The sequence below is a fragment of the Nerophis ophidion genome, linkage group LG25, assembly GCF_033978795.1.
Source record: "Nerophis ophidion isolate RoL-2023_Sa linkage group LG25, RoL_Noph_v1.0, whole genome shotgun sequence".
Classification (NCBI taxonomy): Eukaryota; Metazoa; Chordata; class Actinopteri; order Syngnathiformes; family Syngnathidae; genus Nerophis; species Nerophis ophidion.
The window spans coordinates 16,601,495-16,614,608 of NC_084635.1; the positions used below are offsets into that span (position 1 = coordinate 16,601,495).

The window sequence follows — 13,114 nt, forward strand, 5'->3', positions numbered from 1 at the left end:
TGTGTTTGCATAATAACCGGCTGTTGATTTAAAGCAGCACTCATATACTGAAGTTTGCTGTACTGTTGAAATTGAAAATCTCTGTTGTGACACAACTTCTTAAAGCAGCATTAATTTGCTAGAAACAAGGCAACAGGAGTTGAAAACACAAGGATCGATAGTTAGCTAGTGTAGCAAACTGCGAAAAAATGGACCAAACAATATTATAGTTTCTATGTTAGGCACTTTTATTGATTCAGAGTGACTCACAAACACAAATATCTTTTAGTCGAGACTTTAGATTAACAGTTGAGGGGTAGAAATATTTGTTTTCCTTGCAGAAACATCAGTAAATTCCAATTATCTGCAGAAATTTGGCCAAAGTATAAAAACAGAGCGCAACAAGCATTTTGTTAAGTGTGTTAGCTCAAAGGAAAAGACAGGAGTGCTTCATTTAACACATTTTTAGGTCAACTAAAACATAAGTTGGAGGGGGATCTGCTCTATTCTTCTACTTCCAGACCTGCTGAATGTTACAACTGTCACACTTTAAAGTCCAGTAATCAAAGTAGTACAAAGCAATGAAAAAAAGTCAGTGAAAAGGCACGAGAGACTTGCTCCACAATCACAACACACACAGGTGGCTCAGGGGTTAATACTTTTTTAAAAACAATTTTGTTTTTAAATTTGTCTTGACAGCTGCAAGATTCCTCTGAATAGTTTAAGTTTTCAAGTATGCAGTTTCCACAATGTGCATACATACCCCCTGGGCCACGCTGCACCTGACAAATTCTATCAACTTGGCCTGCCAAGTCTGACCACTAGAGGACACTCAGGTTCCAACAAAGAGACCACCACCAGCCACCGCAAACTTAAGGACACAGCAAGAGGGCTCTTTTTCTCAAAACCTTCAGGACTCAAATCCAGCAGAACACAACAACCAACCAACCAGTGTGAAAGTGAAATGAAATCTCTGCTCAATGAAGCACAGTCGTGACTCGCGACCAAAATGATCATTTCAGATGTGGACCATGTCTTTGGAGCAACATAAATACATACTCATAAAAAGTTGGGGATGTTCAGATTTAGGGTGAAATCCAGGATGAGGCTTATTAGATCGTGAACTTAAATAGACCTCTTAACTCTTGAAGGCAAATGTCCAAATGTTTCACAATTTTTTACACAACTTCCTGTTCTCCAACAAGGAAATCTACGGCAAAATCCCAGTCTCTACGTATAAATGTTGCATTGACACTAATGACACTCTAAGCTCCGTGGCTATGTCCCTCTAAACACAATCAGTTTGAAACTTTTAATCCATCGTTAGGTGTGGTCTTGGTGTCAAAATGTAAACGATAGTTAATTTTTTCATTTAAATTTTAGCTGATTTAAGACATATACAGTATCGATCTACAATGAGATCACACCTGTTGTGAATTTTGCAGTTCAGTGCGTTGTTAGAGAAGGGTAAGTTGTGTAAAACGTAGTGAAACATTGAACAGTTGGAAACAGTTTAGAAAAGGTCAAATTAAGTTCACCTCTAAGCAGAGATCTTCAACGTTTTCCAGGCTAAGGATCTCCAGCCTGTTTAAAACTATGCTATACATTGAACTGGTCCTAAAGATACCTGCTTTTTGTGCAATAATAAGTGATTCTAATAAATAGTATGGCACCGCTAATAGGTAGCTGGCAATTAGCGTGCTAATCGCTATCTTTTTTATTCATGTTTTGTTTTAAACCAGCAAAGTAAAGTTTTTCTTTACTTTATAGTGAAAAAGTAGAGGTAAGCTGATTGCAGAATGTTAATCAGTGGATATTGATAATAATACATTATCATTATAATCATTATTATTAATTTATCTACTTGGCGTTAAAGTTTTAAAAAACTCGTTAAGCCCCTGTTTCGAACTTTAATCAGGGTACCTTGAATACAACACAGTTATGTGCAATGAGATGTGAAACCATACGGTGCCCATTCCACTGCCGTTTCTAAACTATACTACAGTGTGTTGGATCAATGTTAATGTGTAATAAAAGTAATTAATATATGTGGAAAAATCACAGGGAGTATTAAGAAATATATACATTTTTAAAGACCTAATCAACCGAAATTTCCCCCCCCCCTTCGGTATCGCTGCGGACCACTGCTTTTAAGTGCATTTGAGCTTCATCCTGAAATTTCACCCAGAATCCAAATATCCCTAACTTTTTGGAAGATGTGTAAATAATTGCACTTAAAAATCCATCTTCTGACTATACAGGACATACGTTTTACCTTTGATGTTTTTCCCAAAATGTCCTATTTGGCACTTCAAAAAGCACACACTTATTGATTTGAAACATTTTGTCCGCGAGGCTTCTTTCTAAGACATTAGCTGCAAATATAAGAGGATCCAGCTTATATATATATATATATATATATATATATATATATATATATATATATATATATATATATATATATATATAAATTAAGATATATATATAAATATATACGTATGTACATACATACATAAATATTGTGTATAATTTATGTTTTATATATACTTTAAATATGTGAGTATATATGCAGTTTGACTGTGAATCAGAGAACAAACATCCCATTTGAAGGATGACTGTAGAGTTGGAATGTGAGAAGTGGTCAGAAGAAAGAAAGAGTTTGCAGTAAAAATTATCTACAGCAATTAGTCAAATGATTCCAATTTAAGTTCATCAATTAAGTTTCATAGTTGTGATTTTGACCTAATGTAGTGTTGTAGATTTAAATGTTCGTCCACAGTTAGCAGTGTCTCTACATGCTACAGTTAATCTGCCTCAATACTCAGTTTGAAGTTATGGAACGACTATAAAATGATGTAAATAACAGTCTGTTAGACTAATTACTGTCTGGATGATACATTGGAAGCATGACTGTATGGCAAGGATGTGAGAATGATGAATTTGAGTCTGCAGGTTGCCTCGTATTATTCTGAAGAAAGATTTAACACACAAACTCTTGTCTCATGCGGATGATCTGGAGCAAAGCGGCTTGGACATCCTCATCCATGTGGCCCTACAAAGAAAATACAACTTTAGAATGATTCTGTACTCTAAACCTTCATTGTAACTACTACAATATGTACAGATTTTTATATAAAAAGTGTACCCTCGATTATTGTGGGAGGTACGTTCCAAACCCATCACTATGGATGAATTTCCGCAAAGTAGGGCTATTTATTTTATATGATTATATCTTTAGAAGCCTTTTACACACAGTTAAAAACACTTAAAACACTTCATACTCTAAAACGAACATTGTTTTACCATAAAACTTCAATGGGTACTCAAAGTTATGTTCAAATCTATTATTTACTGAGACTGCAGTAAGAGAACCATACAATGATGAGGGGGACACTGTATTATTAGTTCAAAATTGACTTAGGGGACATGGGGGTTTGCTGATTACATCAACTGATATTTTTAACTATTCTATAGTGTCTGTATTTCATATAGTTAGACACTAAAATTCATGTTTATTTATTTCCTGGCATGTCCCATAGGTGCCCTCTACAGGTAGGGCCCCATACAGCTGGGAGTAAGTTCATCACCGGGCCTCAGCCCTCCGGGTAATCAGAAGTTAAAACGATACATTACAAATAAAATTGCTTAAAAGTGAAACACATTGCGTTTTTAATATCATATAATGCGATGAGAGGCAACTTGTCCAGGGTGTACACAGCCTTCCGCCCGATTGTAGCCAACGCCCCCCGCGATCCCAAAAAGGGAATAAGCGGTAGAAAATGGATTGATGGAAAATATTGGAATATAGCGCAGGGCAGAATTCTCAATCATGTTATTGCACTATGAAAATGTTAAATAAATGTATTTATTTATTTATTTAAATGTTAGTTTTAGCTTTGACAGCTCGTTGAGGTGTCAAGGGTGAGGGATGATGATTAAGTCTCAAAAGTCAAAGCCATTGTGTGCAAAATATAAAAATAAGATAGAAAAACAAAATAATTAATAGGCACAATTTATAGAGATGTCATCAATTTATATGTGTCATATTGATGCAATAAAATAAGCTCATGTTACTTGGTAGCTATTGTAATATAACCACTGGTGGTTTCTTAGTAACTTGTCAACTATATAATATACAACTAAGATATGGAATAAATGATTGTGGCGAGGTGCTCAAAGATGTCTCAAACCGCCACTGTCACCAGAGTTCCAACAAAGAAACCAGAAACAGGTAATGTGAACTAACCTGCGCTGCACTGAGGAGATGAGTTCGATAAATGGAAACCACCTCCCTGTGTTGTCTCTCAGCATCCTTTATGAACAAAAAACAGACAGAAGGATGATATTAAGCGCAGCTCGCAAACCCAGATTTTACTCCAGCCAGCACATTATAAAATGCATTAGATTATATTTATTGTTGTTCAAGTAAAAGTCAACTGTTTTGGATCTGGTAACCATGGAATAGAGAGTATAGAAGATCCTGCAATAGGCCGGTCAATGTCAAAGAGTGGCTTATTGACCGTGTCCTGTGTGGTATCTACAGTACTTTAATTTGTCGTGTGTGTCCACTCACAGCCAGCTGTTGCTGTAGGTTCTTGATCTGGACCTGTAGGGCATCAATATGCTGCATCTGCCTTTTATTAGGAGCGTTGCTTGTGTACGCCAACTGGGACAACCCATTCAGTGCTTGTTTTAGTCGCTCTACGTCTATCAGCAACTCTGTGATCTGATCCGAGAAGAACCATTAAGAGAACATAAAAAGGGAATAGGCATAAAAGGTGCTTTAATAATGTGTACCTTCTTGTCTTTGGATTCAGTCAGCTGAGATGATGTCTGAATCCTCTTTTGAAGATTCCCGATGGTGCCGAGTGACTCATCATAGCGCTCTTTCAGCTCCATTATTTCTCTTTCAATGGCTTGTCCCTTCTTGTGGACAACCTCCATCTCTCTCCTGGCTTTGCTCTCCCCCTCCCTTGCCTGAGTTGCCTCCCGGTGGACTTCTTTACATTCTTCCGTTAAGCTAAAGAGCTTGTTACTGAGATTAGCAGCTTCCTCCTCAAGAAGCTGCTTCTCTTTTCTCAACTGGGTCATTTGACTTTCCTTGGAGCGACCCTCGTCAAGCGCTTGAGTGGCCTGAAGAAGCTCAGATTGCAGTGCTGAAACATCCTCGGCTCTCTGGCCACTGCTCTCCTCTTCTTCTCGGAGCGCCATCTGTAGCTCTGTGACTTCAGCCTCCAGGGCTTCCTTGGCCTTGGTGTGTTGCTGCAGCAGAGAAGCCTGTTCTCTGCGGAGTTCCTGAACTTCCTTCTGCAGGACACCAACCTTCTGAGCTTCCAACTGTTGAGCATCTCGTGCTTTCTTGCAATCCGCCTGGGCTTGCTGCATGGCATCATTAAGGGCCCTGAGTTCTGTGTCATACGTTGAAATCCGAGTCAACTCAGATTTCAGACGATCCTGGAGATTCTGGATTTGAGTGTTGCACAGAGCATTCTGGGCTTCAAGCTCAATTTTCTGAAGATTTACCTTGTTGTGCTTCTCCTCCAGACTGGCCAACTTCAGTGATACCTCCTCGTAGCGGCCCTTAAACTCATCTTCACATTCCTTGTTCTTTTCACCAGTGACAAGAGCGGTGTCCAGTCTTTGCTGAACAGTTTCAATCTCAACTTTCAGTTTCTCTTTCTCCAGCCTGTTGTTCTCTCTGTCAGACTTCTCTTCATTATACTTCGCCTCCATCTCCAATAGTCTGACTTTCATCTCTTTTACTTGGCAAATGTAGGCATGTTCTCTTTCCTCAGCAGCTGTCAGAGGGATGAACTTGGACTGAATGGCTTGCTGTATAGTATCAAGTTCTTTCTTCTGAGCTTCTAGCTCTTGAGTCATTGTCACATTTTCCTTCTGTGCTGTCACATGCATTTCTGACAGTTGGTTTGCTCTGTTCTCTGCCTCCACCACAGCAGCACCCAACTTTTCTGTGACACATTTGTGGTCCTTTAAACTTATATAGTCGTTTTCCCTCTCCAACAGTACATTTTCCAACTTTTCTTGCAACTTGGCTTTACCTTCTATCACATACTTTAATTCCTTTTGATTTTCTTTATCTTTGCACTCCAAATCTGCCATCTCAGCTTTGACCCTCTCTAAAGTGGCAGTTAACTCCATCATCAGTTGATCATGCTGGTGTCTTGGCACATATTCTCCCTCAAGGCTCTGTTTCAGAGTATGACTCTTTGCTGTGAGCTGCTCACACTCCTTGTCTCGGTCTTCACATGTTGTCAGTAAAAGTTCAAGCTCCTTCTTCAGCTCAGCCTTGTCCCTTTGCAGGGATTCCATTTCACTTTGCTGTTTCTCAGTGGTACTTTGTAGACTGTTGATATTCTCATGGAGCGTCACCCTCTCAGTCTGAAGCTGTTGGACCTGGGCCTCTGCTTTTCCGAAGCGTTCGCTGGCTTCCACCAGTTTGTCCTCCAGTTCCTCCACAGCTGTTACCATGACCATCCGAGCTTCCTCGTGTTGCTTGATGGGTATGAATTCGGTCTCGAGTTTGTTGTTCAGGTCTTCCAGCTTTTCTTGCAGTATCTCTCTCTCTTCCTCAGTGTCCTCCATCTCATTTATGAGTGCCTGGCTTTTAGCCGTGACGTCATGTAGTTTCCTTTTCAGCGAGACGTTCTGCTCTTCCAGGGCAGCCAGTATCCTTTGTTGTTCTTCAGAGAACATTACCCCCGTTTCACTCTGAGTGGGATTATCTAACTTTTGATTGAGCTGCGCCACCTCCTCTAGGACACGATCATAGTCATCTCTAAGTTCAGCAAGCTGTCGTTCCTTTTCATCGACCGCATTGGTGAGCAGGTTTTTCATGTTGTCAAATTTCTCAGCAGGCACCACACTGTCTTGCTTGGACTTGGTTTCCTTCAATTGAGTTTCCATTTCGAGGACAGTTTCTGCAAGTTCATCTCTCTGTGTGGTTACGGCCCCAAGTTCTTCGTTTAACCTTTCAGCCTCAGTTGCTAGCTGGCTTTCACTGTTCTTGTACTCCTCCAAAGCCTTTTCACTCTGTTTGAGGCGATTACGAACTCGGCCCACCTCAGCTGATGCGCCTTCGTACTTGGCCTTGATATCTTGAAGCTGGGCACGCAGCTCTTCTGTGGCTTGGCCTCCTAAATGCTCCTTTACTGCAACCACATGGGCCTGCAACTGTTTAACCTTGCATTCCGAATCAAGCATTCTCTTTTGGACGTCCCCCAAGGCATCCTCTAGTTCTTGAACTTGCTGGTCAGCCTGTTTCTGGACAAGGTCTCTGCTCTGAACAAGTTCTTGGCATTCTCGGTTTTTTCGACTTAGAGCAGAATGAAGTCGGGCCCTGTCCTCCTCGGTCGCTTGCTGTTTTCTTCTGAGCAGTTCAAGCTCATGTCGGAGAATGTCAGGCTCACCAGAGAGACCCTTCTCTGATGGTCTAGTCAGTGAACGTGACATGGCAGGATTCTGGAGTTTCTGCAGAAATACACACAAATTACTAAAGACTTGATTGAAAAAAAATGTTGTAGTTGTGAGTTATGGAACATATATAGGGGTTTTGTAATGTTTTTTTCCTGATGGATATATCTATTATCATTTTTTTTAAAGTACTGATGGCGTGTATGCTGACAGAAAATAGCAAATAAAGACTACCTGATCCAAATCCAAGCTATATGCTTGTTTGACCAAAACGTTCTCTTTGCCTGCAAAAAAAGTACAAACAACATTTAATCTCAGGTCTTTTGCAAGTAAATCTTAATTGGTCAAATATTGTTGCTGCCACATGAAAAGCATGTATCTTTATTTTTATTAGGGGAAAAAATCCTTGTTTTAGGTCATGTGTTAAAAACACTAAAATAAAAACATTTAGAGATACATGGTTTTCATCAGACATTGTAATTTTACTATATAATAGAAGAGGAACCCAAGTCAACCTTTTATCACTGACTGGCCCATGTAGTCCCCCTGAAAAAAACAATACCATTTTAGCAGATGCACATGATAATTATGATTATTAAATGCTTACACAACATCTGAGCAAATGTAGTGTATAATAGCTTCCTATAATAGGACATCAAATGATCTGTATACAGCCACAGACCATAGTGCTTTTGAGCTGGACCTTGACAGTCTCCAAGCCTCGTGACCCTTCTTGTTCTTTGGCACTAAGTAACACCCTTAATTGCTCCTTCTGATACAATGAAAAGAACAACAAAAAAAAAAAGAACAAAAATGAGTTTAATAGAAACCATTTCCAAATTAGCATTTGCATGCGTTAAGGTAAATTGATTACTATGTAAACCTGACTTCACACAGATTGACTTTTAAGACAAAAATTTGAATGAAAAAAATCCAGCTGACCATGCTCTTAAATTTTTTACAGCTTCGGCCACTGGGATTATCTACAAGCCATCAGTGTATTTTAAAGGAGAACTTTACTTTTTGGGGAATTTTTTCCTATCATTCACAATCCCCATGTACGTCAATAGCACATATGTCTTTCTTTTTTTTATGTATTCTAATTTGTAATATACGACTAATATAAATACGAGCTGGCTAACAATGAAGCCAATGGTAGTAAACTATTGCGCTTATAAAGCCCTCTAAAAACAACTTCCAAAATCCGCTAAACAATACTCCATTAACATGTTGTAATCTGCATATTAATAAAGTGTTTGCAAATTTTAATGTTATAAGCGCCAACGCGGCACCGCGATCACAGAAACTAGCTTATGTAGCTATTGACATACTGAGCCGGTGAGCTGCTGCATTGCCTCTGAGTTGGTCAAAGTTAATTCCAGATTATAAATCATGCCTCCCACCTGGAAGTAAAAGGTTGTGGCCATAAACCGAGAAGTTGGTCAACTTTGCCATTCAACTTGGACTCTGAGATCGCGGGAAACTCAGAAAAGGAAATCAGTTGGCAACCCTTTTTTTAAACCTGCATGAGGATTATGAATAATTCTTCATCTAAATGGAAAATATATACATCCCATCAGTCAGCATCCCACTGAGAGGAGACAATACGCAATAAGTTTATCATGTTCACAGTTTGTATTTCCTGTTTAGCACGGAGCAATAGTGCTACTTGCTGGATCTGCTTATTAATCACTTACTAAAATTTGTCTCTCATCCGCCGTATAATTCAGGCTAAAAAATATAAGGTTCTGGATCATCACTTGTCCCCTAGTAGTCGTTGCTAGCTTTAATGAAGTCTGCCATGATTAGTAGTATTTGTTATTGTTGAAGAATCACAAATTACGACCTTGTGATGAGTCGGCAAAAAATTATGTGCAGGCGTATAATTAAAATGAGCAAAATACGTAAATATTACATGTTATTATGAATGTGCCTGTTACTAAATTACATATATACTTACAGCGTGTATAGAAAACATTGTTGGAGTTTTTTAAAGGTTAATTTTTTTTAGAGTGGGTTATAAGCGGAATAGAGCGAATCACATTGAGTCTATTGTTAGCTGAATCTTGCAAGCCTATATTTCGAGTTAGAATGCATAAAAACCAAAAAACATACAGTATGTGTGCTTGTATCACATAAGGATTGTGAATAATTGACATAATTGCAAAAAAGGTCCCTTTTAAGGAATATAACTAAGCAGCTAAAATACATTACATGTTGCAAAAACATAGGTACAAACGGTTTCTGTGACCAAAACTCTTTACGTATATCAGAATTTATTGTAATCATGCCACCAAATATGTTTCTGCTTATAAATTCACATGAAATTTAAGGTTGTACAGTTTACCTGTACTCATGAAGTACCACTGTGCTAATGACTTAAAAATTATACTATACTGCCTTCGAAAAATACTGGTTATTATTTTTTTCCATTCGAATGCTGCTGTTGGTCGGTGACATACAAAACTCAGATGCATGTTATTTAGTGTGTTAAAACGCACACATGAAGCGCTTACAAGCAGAAACAGTAGGTACAGGAAGAATGGACAAAAACTAAGTATTTGGGCTTCAAAACTATCAATAAAGGTGACGCTTTAAACATGGAAGCGCCGCGATGCAAAGCAGTGCTTTAAAACATGACTCGCCAAAGTTGAAAACTAACAAAAGTATTATCACCTTTGTTTCAAACTTAGCTAAACAATTAAATAACAAGAAGTCAGATATGTGCAAGCACTTTAAAGAGTAACAGGTAATGCAGTTAACATCAGTTTCGCACACATCGTTAAATAGACGCGCACACAGCTGGTTGGCTTAGTGCAAGTTATTAGCGCAGTTAGAACCACCCTAGTAATATAAACTAACGCAAATGAAATGACTTAATTTGTTAACAAATTTCTACAATCTTAAACAATGTATATATTTTTTATTTTTACCTGCTACATGCATTGACTTCAGCTTCCCAAGTGACCCCGAAACGGATAGAAAATGGATGTCTTATATGTGTACTTTTAGCCATAGTATTATTTTTAGAATTTACTATTGATTGTATTTGTCTTAAAGCACAGACCAAGAGTGGCAAACATTAATCATAAATCATGTACAGTAATACAATGTCAATAAAGCAGTCTATTCTTGTCCAACCTAATTCTATATTACGGCAGTCTATACTGTATATGTGATATTTACACTTGTAAATTGTTCTTTGGGAGCAAAAAGAAAAGCCCTGTGCGTTTAATGTGTTTTATTTCATTTTCTTTATTTTAATCTAAAACGGTTCTTTAAGTGAAATAGGAAACATTTGTTTTATGTATTGTAAACTGTTCAGAAAAGAGAGGCCAAAATGATTTTTTTTTTGTGGCACCAGTTATTTTGAAAAGTATCGAAAAGTATCGAAAAGTATCAAAAAATTTTGGAAAAACATTTTGGTACTGATACCTAAATTTTGGTATCGGGACAACCCCAATGAAATTACAAGAAAACAACATTTATTCGTAGAGGAATATATGAATGGAATCTCCTTCCCATACAAACTGATAGAAAACCCATTCAGATTAAAAATTGCATACAAAGTTTATATGATTTGATTATCTATTATTTTACATAAGCGTTAAACTACGCTATGCTATTCTGTTCTTCCAAAGGGCAGATACCTATATGATGATTCAATAATAATTGTATTAATATTTGGGACTGTCATTTTGATCTACGGGAGGATTGTAATTTTGCATGTTATTATCGTTCATGTACTATAAATTAGGGGTGTAACGGTAGGAAATGAAGTGTGTTCGTAGTAGATGAGGTATTGTTCCAAATTTCAAGATCTTTCCATAACTGTTTGAGTTATGTTGCAAACAAACACAAAAACAAACCCTGGCGAAAACCTAACCTCTTTGGGGGATGTAAAAAAAAGTCTGCGTTCTGCAAAGCACACCACTTTTTTCTTTAGCGTTTACAAGGTGACACAGAGCCAGCCGGTTACGCTGCACAGCATTGAGGGAAATCACCAAAAAAACATTCACTGGGGGAAGTACATGTAAACTAAAAAGCTACTTGATAAGCACGTCAGTTTGTGAGGTACTTACATTATTAAAAGTTAAACTGTTAGTTAATTTTTCTGAGGAACAGCATTTTCAAATTGATATAATCATGTCCACTGTGGAAGACACTGCTTCCAATAATGTAAAGGTTGCAAGACAATAAAGTGTACATTACTGTTTTACACTGGATGTTTACATTGTCACTTTAAAAATACTCCACTATAAGTGTGTGCTAATATTTGCTTGAAACAGTGGCTGTTCCTACACAATTATTTGCACTTAAAAATACATGTATGTACTTGTAGTAATAAATATGATTGGAAGATTTTAGCATATTCAATCACAGAAAGTGTGTCTAACTCAAACATTACTGCCACTTAATTCGTACTGTGGCCTTAATACTATGATAACATTGTACCATGAGATTTTGATATTGTTACATCCCTAATGAAATAACTTCCATCCATCCATTTCTACCGCTTATTCCCTTTCGGGGTCGCGGGGGGCGCTGGCGCCTATCTCAGCTACAATCGGGCGGAAGGCGGTGTACACCCTGGACAAGTCGCCACCTTATCACAGGGCCAACACAGACAGACAGACAACATTCACACTCACATTCACACACTACGGCCAATTTTTTAGTGTTGCCAATCAACCTATCCCCAGGTGCATGTCTTTGGAAGTGGGAGGAAGCCGGAGTACCCGGAGGGAACCCACGCATTCACGGGGAGAACATGCAAACTCCACACAGAACGATCCCGAGCCTGGATTTGAACCCAGGACTGCAGGACCTTCGTATTGTGAGGCAGATGCACTAACCCCTCTGCCACCGTGAAGCCATGAAATAACTTGATATATATATATATATATATATATATATATATATATATATATATATATATATATATATATATATATATATATATATACACATATATACACATATATATATATATATATATATATATATATATATATATATATATATATATATATATATATATATATATATATATATATATATATATATATATATATATATATATATATATATATATATATATATATACATATATATACATATATATATATATATATATATATACATATATATATATATATACACATATATATATATATACACATACATACATATATATACACACATATATATATATATATACACATACATATATATATATATATATATATATATACATATATACACACACACACACACACATATATACTTATATATACACACACATACATATTTATATGTATACAGTATATATTTCTATATATATTATATATATATATATATATATATATATATATATATATATATATATATATATATATATATATATATATATATAGTTATATATAGTTATGTCATACAGTATGTGCTTTTTGAGATCAGTTGTTGCACACAGCAGCGTTTTCTGCAGCAAATGGGAATCCAAATAAAAAACTAACAAGTTTACAAGCAAAGGCAGCCACAGAAAGTGAGGATGCTAAAATGGCAGCAATTTTACCAGAATGTAATGTCTTTATTAACAAAAAGAGCTTAGAATAAAGCTGAATGATTTTCTTCATTAAAAAAGAATGTTGTCACAGTCTTCCCTACCTGGCTTTGCGCAAGACACTGGTTGCTGACCGTTATA

The 13,114-nt window shown here is 37.0% G+C and overlaps 1 protein-coding gene across 5 annotated transcripts in view; it reads right to left on the reverse strand.

Annotated features, from left to right (window-relative positions):
- Positions 1-203: 203 nt before the first annotated feature.
- Positions 204-13,114, reverse strand: part of uacab (uveal autoantigen with coiled-coil domains and ankyrin repeats b) — a 91,401-nt gene continuing 78,490 nt past the window's right edge. For 4 of the 5 annotated variants that reach the window (XM_061887050.1, XM_061887049.1, XM_061887052.1 and 1 more), the window contains exons 13-19: positions 8,093-8,182; positions 7,926-7,956; positions 7,645-7,694; positions 4,777-7,467; positions 4,553-4,705; positions 4,226-4,291; positions 204-3,031 (exon numbers count right to left, since the gene is read on the reverse strand). In XM_061887050.1, coding sequence (XP_061743034.1) covers positions 2,960-3,031; positions 4,226-4,291; positions 4,553-4,705; positions 4,777-7,467; positions 7,645-7,694; positions 7,926-7,956; positions 8,093-8,182 — 3,153 coding nt within the window. In that variant the 3' untranslated portion in view covers positions 204-2,959. The remainder of the gene's footprint in view (positions 3,032-4,225; positions 4,292-4,552; positions 4,706-4,776; positions 7,468-7,644; positions 7,695-7,925; positions 7,957-8,092; positions 8,183-13,114) is intronic. The other variant, XM_061887053.1, reaches the window with a different exon arrangement.